Genomic DNA, 15590 nt, shown 5'->3' on the forward strand with positions numbered 1-15590 from the left:
GGCCATGGGTACTATGGGTAACTAAAGTATTTAGTGTCCCTGTCAGTCCATAACCAAGTGCCCAGAGCCTTCCTCATTTCTGCAGCTCTTCCTTCAGTTGTACCCCAGGAACCATCCAATGAATCCCTGTTTTTACTAGTTTCAGTTGGGTTCTGTCACTGGCAACCCAGAGAGTCCTGATACAGGAGTAACCATACCTAAAGAATTAGCCAGTTGCAAACAGGGCCATAAATATTCAGATGCTCTGAAGAATTTTTCAAGAGAGAGAGAGAGAGAGAGAGAGAGAGAGAGAGAGAGAGAGAGAGAGAGAGAGAGAGAGAAGTACCTTTCTGCATTTACAGAAAAAAAAAAAAAAACAACAACAACGACAACACAAGACCCTAACTTTGGTTTGAGAATCCTAACTGGGATCATGGGCTGGCTGCATACTGACTGTATTTACTTTCCCCAATAAAAGTCTTTACTCCCCTTCTGTAAGCAGAGGTACACCTTCTTGAAGTATTGATGGTATCAGTTATGGGAAACGCATTTTTAAAAATTGGTTCAGTAGGTAGCTTTTCCTCTGTCAACTGTTTTGAAGTAAAACCTCCTTAAGAGGTTGAAACTTAAAAAAAAAAGTCCTCACAAGTAACTTTTCCTAGACAAACAAACAAAACACTGCATCTACATTGATCTTGTGTGCATATCCCACCTGAATAACAATATCAGAAGTATATACAAGGTGCCAGCTTAGCACCAATGCTACTTGGAAATAAGAGTATCTATAAGACTACATCTAGATAGAGAAATAGTTAACCAGTAAAGAAATACACACACCCACAGAAGCATAGATGCTAGGCTTGGGTATTATTAAAAACAAAACAAGACAAAACAAAAAACTTAAACTCTATTTCTAGGTGCTTCCATCCAAGATCCTTGAACTGAACTAGTTAAAATAGTAGAATATAATATGGGAAAAACAAAAACCTATGGGCAAAACTGTGCAATAATTATGCTGAATAGTTAAGGAATGTCAAGAACTTGATTTCATGGGGTAACTTAGAGGTTTCCTCTTTTCCTAAAAATGGCTTTGAAGGCAGAAAGTGGCTCTTGAGCTGTTTGTGGCTTATGGCTTCAGCTGGCTGGGGTAGGATGAACACTAAGAGACTGAGCTGGGAGTCAAGCAAGGAAGATGAGTCTTGATATGGTAGCACTTTAGGGAGAAGGTCAAAGAAAGCTGAGATTTCCAGAACAGTCCTACTCCTTCTCTCCTTTGCATGCTGGCCATTCAATGCTTCTTCTTATTCAGTGAGAAACTCCCAAGCTTTTCCAACAAATTTCTTTAATTCTCTTTTTTGCTTAAGCTAGGTCAGAGTCCATTTTTCTTGTTTACAACCAAAAGAATATTATGTTAAGTACATATACTCCCTTACAACCTTACTTTCCTCAGTATCTAACTCCAGTCTTGGATAACTCATCTTTCTTCACTAGGAATGACTTAAAAGGACCTTCGGCTTTTGTCTATGCATGTGCCATGCTGACACTGAGTTTAGCAGCCTTAACCTCATTTGTCAATATTTAGGAAAAACATCTGGCTAATTGTTAATTTTGATACCTGGCTCAGGGGTGGCAACTTCAAATGCCTTCAGAGATCAGACAGGTAAGTGCAAATGGAGAGAGACCTGAGCTGGCCTCCAGTAGACACTATATGCCCCATCTAAAGATGTTTATGTTCAAATACTTAAAACATTGTGTGGCTCAAACAAAATTCTTCATGGCCAAATTCACCTCCTGAGCCATCAACTAATAACCCCTCTTGCTATTAGTTTAGATTACATCTGGTCCTATAAAGATCATAAAACTCTAGTTTGTTTCTATCATTTGAGCACGATAAAAATGCTTCTTAGACATCAAATGTTACCATCCTCTAATAGCAGAAAACTCCTTAGGCTGTTAATGGGACCAATGTATGATATCTAGAGAACTCAAGGGCTGTTTTTAAAAGAAGCTGAGAAAATGGATATAAATGGCTTCCCATGAAGATAGCGCTGAAAGCGAAGAAGAAAGACTCTGCTCCTCCCAAAGTCAAAGCCAAAGTCAAGGCTTCGAAGGCAAAGAAAGCAGTGTTGTAAGGTGTCCACAGTCACAAAAAAAAAAAAGATCTGTACATCACTAACCTTCTGACATCACCTCAAGACACCGCGGCTCGTAAGGCAGCGCAGCTATCCTCGGAAGAGCGCCCCCAGGAGAAACAAGCTTGACCACCATGCCATCACCAAGTTCCCCCTGACTCCGGAGTCAGCCATGAAGAAGACAGAAGACAACAGTACACTTGTGATCCTTGTGGATGTCAAGACCAACAAGCAACAGCTCAAACAGGCTGTGAAGAAGCTCTATGACATTGACGTGGCCAAGGTCAACACCCTGATCAGGCCTGAGGGAGAGAAGGCACACGTTTGGCTCCTGACTATGATGCTTGGATGTTGCCAACAAAATTGGGATCATCTAAACTGACTCCAGATGGCTAATTCTAAATATAAACATGTTTCACTGTAGAAAAGAAAATTCATATAAATAGAACCATTTTTAAATGGAGTTAAAGCCGCCATCCCCAAGGAAAGGCCTCACATGTGTTACTCCTTGAAACTTTGCAATGTTTGACTTTGGCAACAAAACCTTTGCACTGGGTCAAGCCAACATTGTTTTACAAACAACTGTTTGTAAAGCTAACAGGAAAGCAGACCTCCTCTCACAAAGACTGATGGTTATGAACATTCTTTAGAATCAGTAACCAGCCACATATAGGTAAAGAGTAACATAGCTTGTTAACACCAACAGAAATTCCTTTCTTCTATTCATGTAATTATTTCCCTTCCTTTTTTCATAAAAACTCCTTGCCTTCATCCCATAACCAGAACACTGTTTGGTTTTCTGCCTGAATCTGTGTTCCCCAAATAGCTATTCTTTGATCTCAAACACTTGTTGCCTTTCACTTTGGATTTTATTTTTAGGTTAACAAAGTTTATCAATGTTGGTAGATTCCAGCCTTAGTGTGTGTTTCGGGGTAAATGAAGCAAGCTCCTCTTGCTTTCTGTGAATCACAGAATAAAGAGCCAAACTACTTAGAAGCATAAAGACTCCAAAGGTATCACAGCACAGATGGAAAAACTCAAGTGCCTACCACCCTTGACAGTCTCCAGTTCAACTACATAGTTCTGATTCTCTTCCCAGACTAAAAAGGAAATCCAATTCAAGAAAACTGATAAGGCTTTATTTTCCTTGGGGAAAATGAACTGGACAAATTGCTCTCAAAAACCTAAAAGCTCCACCACCAATTGTTGGAAAACAATGGAGCCTCCATTTGCTGTTCTTTCTGCCCACAGAATGCTCTCAGAGGAACTGTAGGGTTGGGAAGGAGTGCAGAGGCCTATTCCCCATCTAAGGCACATCAGAGTTTTAATCAAAACCTGCCTTTCTCTCTGTGAAACTAAGCAGCTGCTATTTCACACCCACATATTGCTGGAGAGCATTCAATTACCCTCAACGACTTTGTTTAAAATGAAAAGGCTTTGCCTCCTGAGGACAGTGTGAGAGGATTGATTAATGTTGGGCGGAAGTATAAGTACACAGAAAAATCCTAAGTACTGGAAGCTACAGCTGGGCCATATTTTAACAAGCAATCCAAACCTACCTTCAAGGTTTTTTTGTAAAGAATAAGGACTTTTAAGGCAATTGGATATATCAAGGGTGATACTATGTCATTTTTTTCCTCTTCCTTTCTGATGATAAACACAGAATTAGAAAACTAAGAGGAAGATGAGAAGTGATGAAGGAAGACCAAATTTTGCCATATGGTTTTTCAGAAGAAGAGGAAACACTTTTTTTTTTCTTTCTGACACATTGTTCCCAAGGATCTGTGACTAACAAACCAAGCCAGCACATTGCTGGGTTCTGTGGCTCTGAGACTCAAAAGTCACTTTTCTATCCAATATATTAAATGTCAAGGAACACATCTCCGATAACAGAGAAGAAATTTCTTTGGGAAGCTTGGCTCCTGCATGAGTACCTCCCCTATGCAAATGAGCCACATATTTTGCTGCTGTCATTTAGGTGGGTTGCCAGCTTCTAAGGGAAATATCTACCCAGGATGACATAAAGAAGGATAAATCATGGAGAACCATATCTTAGTTCTCTATAAATACCCCCAAAGAGAACTTGACCCATATAATCATAGTAAATGTCTATTTAAGAAAAAAAATCAGAAAGACACACAGGAAAACAAAGGAAAGGTAAAGGGAAGAGAAAGAATCACAGTGATATTTTGATGCATGCATAGTATGCAGAATTAGGAGACTAAGAGCTCTGATGGAATGCTTAAAGAAAGCCTCTGTAATAATACAAAAATGTATGGGTTCCAGGATACTCCTAATCCAAAAGAGCAGTATTTCTCCATTGTGCATTATGAGCCCTCACCTCATTTCACAATGCTCTAAGATTAGAACCCCTGATGAGAAAGGGGATTTAATATTTAGAGCTAGTTCTTGCATGGCTTGGTGAAAGAAGAGGAAAAGAATTATATGAGGGCTACACTTCACTTCTCTTTTTTATAACGATTATCTTCTTTAAGAAAGCACAAGCTATGTATGATCAGTATGACAATATAATCACTGAATTTTTGTTCCTCTAGCACCTGCAAAGGAAGCACGTTGACAAGAAATAGCAAACCAATTATTTCATGTAGGTTTTCAACTACCCAGAAGGCCATCCATAAAATAGATGGAACTTTTTCTCCTTCACTAACCAATTCGGTAGGTGCCTATGGCAAGTACCCAAGAACCTAAATAACATTGTTTATCATTATTCTCAACAAACATAAGTTAAGTAAAATAAGATCCAAAGACTTCAACACATAACTTCCAAACTTTATACCAATTATTTAACAGAGCTTTTAGCTTATATTTCAGCACACCTTGATGGAAGGCTAAGAAGGAACAAGATTTGTGCCTCAGGGAGGTAAGGGATATTGAGCTCTGTTTCCAGAAGAGGGAGAACAGATCAGATAACTGGTCTTTCCAGTTTTGAGGAACATTTTAGTTCAACTAAAAAGAAAAGGGAAAATGAAACAAATTCAAGATTCCCTCTATCTAAGAATTTGGGAAAGTTAGAAAGTCTACCCTGAAAAAAGGAAATAAATAAATAAATAAATAAATAAATAAATAAATATAGCTAGGGAGAAGGAAACCCAGGGAAAACTTTTCCTAAGGAGGCTAAAAGCTTAACATTTAAAAATAGCAATAGCAATAAATACACTCACTTTTTTCTTTTTCTTTCTTTTTTTTTAAAGATTTTATTTATTTATTTTTAGAGAGAGGGAAAGGGAGGGAGAAAGAGAGGGAGAGAACATCAATGTGTGGTTGCCTCTTGAACATCCCCAACTGTGGACCTGGCCCGCAACCCAGGCATATGCCCTGACTGGGAATCGAACCTGTGACCCTTTGGTTCACAGTCAGCGCTCCATCCACTGAGCCACATCAGCCAGAACTTCACTTTTTTCTTATATTTTTTAACCAAAGACATTTAGAGTTACGGTAACAGGTAGAAATAGATTCTTCTATTTTTTAAACATTGGTGTCTCAGGAGTAAGCATTTACTAAGTGTCACTTAAGGAAGCACAATCCTTTCCGTCAAGAACAACTCTGGAGACAAAACATTCCATCTGAAATGGATTACCAGGTCACAACATGTGCAAAGCAATTCACAAATTGGGAATGCATATCTGTCATCATCTCAAATTGGGGGAAGATCAGCATGGAAGAAGGACTGATATGAGAAGGTTTCCAGGTGATATCCTTGATCTGAATGTTCAAGGATGGAAAGGAAAGAGGTTATAACAATAAATTATATTTGGTGAATGGCTGAGGCTAACGACTTGGGACAAATTAGTGAAAAGCTACCATTATTGAGTGTTTACAACATGCCAGACTATACAAATATTTCCTTTTGTTTTTTTTTATAATTTAATTTTAATAAAGCTGAGCCCCAGGGCTCAGACTCAGATCTCTCATGTTTGTTAGCAACCCTCACCACCTAGTGGATCCCTATAGTCTTGTGGTTTTAGTGACCCTATACACAGATGACACCCACATTTCTCTCTTCAGCCTAGACATTTCCTCCAACTCCAGACCTGTATGTCCAACTGCCTGTTTGGCATGTCCACCTGGATGTCTGAATATCTCAAACTCAACATGTTTAACACCAAACTCCTGATTTCTATCCATTCCCCCAAAACAAAAAACTAAACGATAACAGTAACAGAAAACTACTTCTCCCTCATCTACCTTCAGATCACATCCAGAAGCCACCACTTCTCACACCTGCAATTCTGCGACCATCTCTGAGCCACCACTGCCATCTCTAGTCTGGATCCCTGCAGCCTCCTAAAGGTGGTGCATATGAACTTCCCCTCCAGTGATCCTCTGAGTCTGTGCCTTCCAAAGTTTTTCATTTGTATGACAGGCTCCAGTTATAGACACTGTTGTCTGAAGTGGAGACTAAGAGCGATTCTTGGACAGGTGACAACAGAAACAACAGAGGCTAAGAGCAGATGTAAAAGGCAGAGTGCAGGGTGGGGATGAGGGTATCAAAGATGGGACATCTGAGAACATCCAGAGAGACAGAAGAACCTGAACCCTTAAGAAATATCAAGTCCTAGGTCAAATGTTCCCTCTCAGTTAGCCTTTCTTGACTTCCCAGGTAGAGCTTAAGACCTTAATGATAGCATTGGTTACATCACAGGAGGCCTGTGCTGAGTGCCTCCCAACTAGACTTTGAACTCATTTTGTATCCCCAGCACCCGATACAACTCTGAGGCCTGGTAAACCCTTGGCAAAGTGCACTGGATGCATAACGTGGTGTCGTGGAATGTGCACAGAGAAGGAAGTGGCTGCATTCTTCTGGAAGACCAAGTTAAGATTTTATATAGGATGTGAGGCTTTGGAGACAGAATAAAGCATTTGAGCTTACATAGGAAGTGAGGTTCTGGAGACAAAAAAAGTACTTGAGCTTATCCAGGAAAATAAGTAACACTGATGGCACCACAGTGGTGTGGAAAGACAGAGGGCAAGGCTAGAAGAGGTAGAGGAAAGAAAAGCAGGAGAAATAACGGGGGGATATTGAAAAGTAGGTTAGAACTAGGAAGCTAAAGAATGCAGCACACTCAAAGAAAGAGTTGTTCTCTCTGCCCCAGAGGAGGGGTGGTGGGGAAGGAAAAAGGCATTTTTAAAAGGAAAGGAGGAAAGCCAGGCAGCTAAGAGGTCTTGGTTGGGGTTGATGAGTATAATGACCAAGCAGGCTCACACCTGCAGTTCCTAATCCTTTCACTCCCAAGTACCAAGTAAATTACTGGGCTCCAGAAAGAAGGTGGGAGGCCAGAGGCGCAATAATCTGAGGTTAAAACTGGACTATTTAGTGAGGTGTGAGCCAGGAGGTTAATGAGGGAGGAAGAGCAAATCTGTGGAGCGGTGTAAGACAAACCCAGGTTATTACTTCAGTTCTCCAGGTTCCAATTAACTCCCCCATTAAGTGGTTAAAGCAATTCACAGTGGATACCCACCAGGCTTTGTCCGGGCCTCAAGGAGAGAACTGGGGAAAACACAGAATATAAACAAAATCACTTCCTTTCTTCCAGCGCCCGTCACCTATACTCTCCCCTCACTCAAATGTAAGTAAGCCCTATGAGAGTCGGGCTTTGTCCTTCACCGCGCCATGCCCGCATTAGCAGCGGGGGCTGGCACACAGTGAACGCTCAGCAAATAGTGGTTCAATATGGAGTGAACTCTGCTCAGTCCCACTTTGTTATACTGAAGGATGCTACCAGTGGAGCCGCGGAAGAGAGCAGGGTTAAGACTTTTTTGAAGGTCCCAGTTGGGCGGCCTGAGAAGCCAGCCCCAAGCGGAGGGCTCTGCAGGGCGGTCCAGAAGGGGATTCAGGTCTAGAGCCCAAGACTTGCACGGCTTGCAACTGACCTTCCGGCGGGAAAGCCCGCGCGGGGCGCAGCAGCCCGGCTCTGGCGTACCGCTCCCACCGACCCCCGGCGGCGCTCTGCGCCCGCTGCGCAAGTAGGTCACCTGCCTCCTGCTGGCACCGCGTGGAGAAGCGGGTGCGGACTGCAGGTGCGCCGCGGGCGGCCGAGGACCCGGATTCGCCGGGGCGCTGCGGGCTGGGGATCGGGGCCCCGCGCGCTGCAGCTCCGCGCAGAGCCGCAGGCTGACCAGCAGCGCGGCGCCCAGCAGACACCGGCTCAGTGAGCGGCAGCCCCTCATGGGCGACCTTTCCCTCGCCATGGCCTGGGCAGACCCCAGGGCTGCGTTCAGCTGCCCTCGCGCGTTGCCCGGCCGGCAGCAAGGATGTGGCTCTGCCGCCTTGAGCTGCCAATTGTGGGAACACCCGCTGGAACCAGGGCGGGAGCTCGGACCCGCCTCCCTTCCTCCTGTCCAAGGAAGCCTCGGTGTAACCTTATCCTGCCCAAGCGCTCCCGGACGCTGGAAGAGGCGAGGCGTGGAGGGCCAGGCAGGATCCCGGGACTGCAGGCGGCTCCGCTGGGCAATAACCTGAGCCCAGCCTCACCTCGGGGGTCCCTGAGGAGTCCCCCGCCACCCCGGCCTCCAGAGCCGGCAGAGTTGAAAGCTACATTGCCAGAAAAAGGCACATTCCTAACGGGAGGGATCCTGAGCCGCTACTTCATTTTCTAGTGTTAGTATTGTTGAAGAAACACGGAGGAGTACAGGTTAGCCGCCAGGTTTTGCTACAAGGAGCAAGTTCTGATTGTCAAGCAGTTTGTGCTGTTAAGCACAATATAAAAATACATCGCACTTAGACTCAGGTTTACAACTTCTCTCCCTCAAGAAAGTAGGGGGAGGAGAGAATAGGACTCGCTGAGTGCAGAATAATCAAGTTAGAGTTATTCCATTTCTAAATTCTGCCTGAAGCCAATCTGTACTTTCTCTCCGTGTTATGAAATGTGTGGGGGTGAAGGAGAAGAAAAAAAGCCTAAGATAACTGACAGCAGGGAGAGAGAACAGAAGATACTGCCCTGATGTAAATCAAATCAATTTAGCTCCACACACACACACCTCCCTGCTGTCTTGCAGAGATACAGAGGGACAAATTTATCTCTCAGCCAAATTCTCCCCAGCTGGTATTTTCATCATCACCTTGACCTTAATTAATCAGACTGAACTCTCACAGCCTGATGTCTAGTATTGACTGTTCCATTTTCAATTGTTAGTAAAATTCTTTCCCACAACCTTTTGCGGTTTGGGGTTTAGGTTTAGGTTTGGATTTGAGTTTGTTTTCTTTAGGTGTGGCCACTTTTTTTTTTTTTTCATGCTTTACGTTTGCGTCTTTCATGTTTCTATGTAGACTACCCCTGCTGACCTACCCTCTCCACTTAAAAGTCTACAGAATGAACAATGGAGATGAAATATGGAACCCCCTCTGCTACACAACATTTGATTTTCGGGAATTTCCCATAGGGAACCCTCCTTCCTAAAGTCCCCCTGGCTTAAGAAAGACCCAATTTATTCTTTGTCACGGTACAAAGCACAGGCTCTTTCTCTACATGTAACAAAACTCAACCCAATCTAGTTCATTCCCTGGGCACACCAGGTCCTCGGGCTCTTGAGTGTTCCATTATGACTGACTTGTTTTTTCCTTAGATGTAGCCCTCCAGCTACTGCAGATGGATCCAAGCAAGTGCATTTTTCCTGACCAAACTCTAAGAGAAAACTTCACAACCTGTAGCTATTTAAACAGCAATGTCAGATATGAACTGTGTGTTGAGTCAAGATTCTTCCTTTTAAAAGCTGTTAGACTTTGGACAAAGTATTTAACCTCTCAGTTTTTAAATGGATGAATAGACCTATATATCTGGAGTGATTACATAAATTGCATAAAATATTATATGTTTAGTACCCAAGTAATACCTGGTCCACAGATGATAATTAATAGCAATTATTTTTTTATTTACCATTAAAGAAAATTGTGGCTTTTATCATGAAAAACAAAATTTAAGCATTGATTCCAAGGTAGGTAGATATAACGAAGTATAAGGAGATTTGTAAATATCTTATACAATCGTCTCTGAAATTAGGAGTACCCAACAATGCAAGAAACACCGTTAAGACTCAAGATCCCACAAGTGCGCTCTATTAAGTTGTATAATTGTGTAATACTATCTGGGGCATAATTTGTATTGTGTTTGATCAACCTGGATCACCCATGTGTGATGTAGACTTTGGTAGAAGTTTTATTTTTTCATGCAGCCAACATGGTGTCACTAACTAAAGAAGTAATCATTTGAAGATTATACCCTTAACTTATGCCCTCTGCTTATTTGTTGAATTACTCTCTAGAGCGGAAAAATGAGGAGTATCTTATATTATTAAAATGGGGCATTTCAAAAGACTCTGGACTGGGGTTGGGGGTGGATGGGGAGACACAGAACAGTGGAGCTCTTGAAGTGAACGGGCAGAATGACCTCATATTTTCCCTTCTCTCATGTCTCTGGTTCTCTAATAATGTTTCCATTATGAAGGGAAAATCTAAATAAAAGTGCAATATTTAAATGCCCTTTTCCCTTATCTTTTGCAACTATCTCTATGTGTTTGTTACTAATAAAAAGGAGCCATTTACATGTATATAGCATCGTTAACTTTCTAGGAAGAAATCTCCCATTTTTAACTTCCACACAATACTTCCCTGTGTCATGGATGATAATGAATAGTGAAATGGGTCAGTTAGTAGGCTGCAGAGGCAAATCCAATCACTGTCTTAGCTGGAAAGCAATCTTTTATTCACGACTTTTGCTTTTCGCATAGAGTTGAACTTGGTCGTTTCTGGTTATGTTTCAAAAATGCAGATAATCATTAACCACTGAGTCATACATTGGTTAATTAAACTTGCAGGACAGTAAATCACAAAAGCAGCCTTCATTAGATCATAAATTAGGTACATCCTCCTTAAGGTTTCGGCCAACAAAATGAGTAAAATAGGACATTTTTACTGCTAATCTCCTAGACACCAGACATTTCAATTTGCACCACACTGTAGTGCACTGCATCTCACACTGGGTTAATTTTGCCTCTCGGGGACATTTGGCAAATTTCTGAAGAGATTTCTGGTTGTTACAGCAAGAGATGGTGGAGGGAGGATGCTGCCAGCATCTAATGGCTAGAGAGCAGTGATGCTGCAAAATATCCTCCAATGCAAAGGCTAGCTTTCCACAAAGAATTATCCAGCCTCAAATCACCAGACAGCTGGAGCTGAGAAATCCTGATGTCATATAACATAGAAAGTTATGTGGAAACTTTTTTTAAAGATTTTATTTAATTTTTTAAGAGAAGGGAAGGGAAGAAGAAAGAATGAGAGACACATCAATGTTTGATGTTCAAGAGAAGCATCTATTGGTTGCCTATCAAACGCCCCCAGCTGGGGACCTGGCCTGTGATCCAGGCATGTGCCCTGACCAGGAGTCAAACCAACAACCTTTTGGTTTGCAGGATGGCATTCAACCCACTGAGCCAACTCTTAATTACAGACTGTCCAAAGAGAAAACAGGCTGACTGTCAAGGATCCTCTCCTCCACAAAGTACTTATTTCTGTTTTGCAATGTAGAACACCCAGCCTGAATTAAAGTAATCAAATTTAGAAAGGAATAGAACTAGAATTCCTGGCATTAATATCTTCCTTCACCCCACCTAGTCCCATCATCTTTTTTTCATGTAATACATGTTCACTGTGGAAAATATACACAAGCAAAAGAAGATATCAACAGTCATTCATATAACATGATTTAGAGACAGCTACCCTCTCAGACTTTTTTCTATGCATATGTATATTTTATAAAAATGAGGTCATATCAAGTATTACGATGGCTAGAATTTGCTTTAAAAATCCACTTAGGAGGTAGGAGGTAACTTGGGGTATAAATGAGGCAAGAATGGCTGAGTTTATAATTGTTATAGCTGTGTGGTGGGTTTCACAGCTCTCTGTTGTTGTGTTTGAACTATTTCATAATAAAAATGTCATTAAACAGTAACTTATTGACCTACATTATTTTTTTATTGCATTAACATTGGCTTACAACATTATATAAGTTTCAGGTGTACAACGTTATGATTGACATCTGTATATTCTACACGATGCTCACCACCAAAAGTCTAGTTTCCATCCATTACTATGCAACTGACCCTCTTTACCCATCTTGCCCACCCTCCCCATCTGGTAACTACCAATCTGTTGTCTGCCTCTATAAGTCTGTTTTTGTTTTGATTTGTTTGTTCATTTGGGGGGTTTTCCAAATATGAGTGAAATCATAGAGTGTCTGTCTTTCTCCATCTGACTTATTTCACTTAGCATAATATACTCAACATCCACCTATATTGTCACAAATGACAAGATCTCACCTTTTTTGGCTAAGTAGTATTCCATTGTGTATATGAGTACATTCCATATCTTCTTTATCCATTCATCTGTTGATGGACACTTAGGTTGTTTCCATACCTTGGCTATTGTCAATAATGCTACAACGAACACGGGGGTGCATATATCTTTTCAAATTAGTGTTTAGATAAATACCAAGAAGTGGAATTACTGGATCGTGTATTAGTACTGTTTTTAATTTTTTGAGAAACCTCTATACTGTTTTCCACACTGGCTATACCAATTTACACTCCCACCAATAGTATATGAGGGCTTCCTTTTCTCTGCATCCTTTCAAATTCTTGTTATTTCTTTTTCTTTTTTATGACAGCCATTTTAACAGGTGTGAGGTGATATCTCATTATGGTTTGACTTGCATTTCCTTAATAATTAGTGATGTTAAACACCTTTTCATGTACTTTATATAACATTTTTAGTGGCTTCATTTACCATGATTTAACCAATCTTCCAACTGTTAAGTGGTTAGATCATTTCCAAGTTTCATTTTATGAACAATGCTGTGATGGACATCATTTTCACTAAAACTGACAGATCAGATATGGAATGTGAGAGAAAGAAAGCAGTCAAGGATGATACCAAGGTTTTTCCAGAGTATTGGAAGAATGAAGTTGCTGTTAACTGAGAAGGAAAGGATTCAAGTAAAAATGATTTGGGGTGGAAAATTAAGAGTTTGATTTTGGTGGCCATGTTAAACTTGGGAATCCATCCAAGCTTGGGAAGATATCCAAGTGGGGCTGTCAAGTAGGCAGCTGAATTGAAAAGACTGGAATTCAGGAGAGCAATGAAGGCTAGAAATACAAATTTGGATCATCAGCATATTGACATTGAGTGAAAGAGTGAAGAAATATTTGAAGACTTAGCTCTAGGTCCACCAATATAAAGTCAGGAAGCTGAGGAGGATCTAACAAAGAGTATTTAAGCAGCAAAGTAAGAGAAGGTGCTGTCCCAGAAACCAAGTGAAGAAAGTATTTCTTCAAGGGACTAAGAAGTATAAAAAATGTGGGCTGAAAACTGCTCATGAGATTTGGTAACGTGATGCCTTGTTTATTATCTTTTCCTACTAGAACATAAATTCCATGAAGTTAGGACTTAGTCTGCTTTGATTATTGCTGTAATCCCAGTTCCTAGAATAGTATTGGCATATAGTATGTACTCCATAAATAATGGTTGAATTAAAGAGTGAAAACTGAATCAAATCTGTGTGCATTCATAATTATTTCATTATGTTAAATTTTAAGAGTACAATCACTAAGTTAAAGCAAAATTGTAGGTCTTCAACTGTAAAGTGTTATTAATTTTTAATGCATCAAAAAATGCTGTATTATTTCCATTTAAAGCCCATCAAATATTTCTTTGTTATCAGTGGAAAACCTCAAAGGATAGCTTGAGCCAGCCTCTGACAGACAGATAAATGAGCAGTTTATTTTTAGTTCCCTCCTACTCCTTCTATCACTACACTTGAACTCTCCTCAAACGTTCATCCCAAACCGCATCCCAGATGGGTTTGTGTTCACTGGATTGTCAATTAGCCTCCTCCTCTGCACCCTGAGGATGTAGCTAAATATTAAGATACAACTCAACATCACTTCAGGCCCCATCGGAAGTCTCCATGTTAAAGGAAGAACTCACCAAGACGAAAGCTTTCAAGACCGAGAACGAAGTTACATTAGAATGACAGATACCGGAACCACTATTTGCGGCTGGCAGCCCTGCCTAAAATCACACCGCTGGCTAGTCCACAACCTATTAAAGCTGCCTCTGGGCTAGTCTTGTGGAAAATGTTTGGGGAATGGCTGAATGCCCTGGCCTGCTTGAGAAAGAGTGTGAGCCTTTCCTGCCACTTTTGAACCCCTAACACTGAGTTCTTTATCCAGTGACTAGCATTTGTGGACTTGCTTTATTCTTCCTTTATACAGACTGTTCCTCAAGCATAAGGGTGGGGTCTTACTCACCTCTGAACCCCCTGCAATGCCTTACGTGAATGGGCCTCTATCATGTCTCTGGAATTGTTGAGAAGCAGCAGATTCACATGCAACCCTGATGAGATCAGATGCCAGATACACATTTATTGCAGCCGATCCTGTTGCTCATCCAGCCTAACCAAAAAGGAATCGCACTCAAACCTATGATGGCTCACAACTAATATCTCCAACTGATACATTTTTTTCCCTCCAGGAACTGGTGAAGAATCAGGGACTGCTTCATACTAGCCACTGGGGAAAAGAAGTAAGGGGAAAGAGGGGGATGTTAGGGGAGCAGCTCTCGCAGCTGGTAGCTCTTAGGTAAACCCTAGGCCTGGACAGAAAGCTCATAGAAAATGCATCTCTCTCTCTCTCTCTTTCTCTCTCTCTCTCTCACACACACACACACACACGCACACTTTCCTGGATTCCGAAAGCACCTCTAAGGCACTGTTAGATAGGTTTATTCACACACATTAACTCCCACGATGAGAAATTCCTGGATTTGATTACAATAAAGCAGTTTAGGTTAAGAATGAGCAAAATGCTGCCGGTTCCACGGGACCACCTATGGAGCACTCTCCTCCTTCACCCTCCACGCATCTTATCATTATGACACATGCCAGAAATAATCTCCCAGCTACAGATCACTTTGAAGTCAAAGGCATTCCTGGTTGAAATTTTCCCAAAGTCAAGGGCTTAAAAACCCTTTTAAGGCCAGAAAAGATCACCAGGAAACTGACAGGATAAAGTGAAGCACAGCATGCCCAAAGGCAAAAATCTCAGGGCGCTGTCATTTCAGCTTAGCTTGCAAATGTATTAAAAATCCTGAGGTCAAAAGCCATTTCACTTTCTCATCACATCACCATTCTAGCCCTAGGGAAAGCATAAGAACTAGTGATTTTCAGATCATAATCAGGGGCTCTCAAACTTAAGCGTGAGAACCACCTGGGAGTTATGTAAATGTAGGTTCAGAAGCCCCACCTCCAGAGATGAAGTCAGAAGTGAGTCCCCAAGATCTTTATTTTAATAAGTTCTAACTTGTAGAAGCCTTGGCACAGAGGTGCCCTAGCCATGGCGATGATTGGGGGTTGGGGGGCAGAGATGTAGGAAGCAGTTATTACAAGCTGTTCATGTATCCATGGCTGC

At 41.4% G+C, this 15590-nt stretch overlaps 1 protein-coding gene across 2 annotated transcripts in view; it reads right to left on the reverse strand.

The window, feature by feature from the left end:
- Positions 1–8321, reverse strand: part of METTL24 (methyltransferase like 24) — a 91949-nt gene extending 83628 nt beyond the window's left edge. For both annotated transcript variants that reach the window (XM_090280581.1, XM_090280582.1), the window contains exon 1: positions 8004–8321. In XM_090280581.1, coding sequence (XP_090136707.1) covers positions 8004–8321 — 318 coding nt within the window. The remainder of the gene's footprint in view (positions 1–8003) is intronic.
- Between the last annotated feature and the right edge of the window lie 7269 nt (positions 8322–15590).

Source organism: Furipterus horrens, unplaced genomic scaffold (assembly GCF_987537825.1).
Source record: "Furipterus horrens unplaced genomic scaffold, mFurHor1.1.pri manual_scaffold_6, whole genome shotgun sequence".
NCBI lineage: Eukaryota > Metazoa > Chordata > Mammalia > Chiroptera > Furipteridae > Furipterus > Furipterus horrens.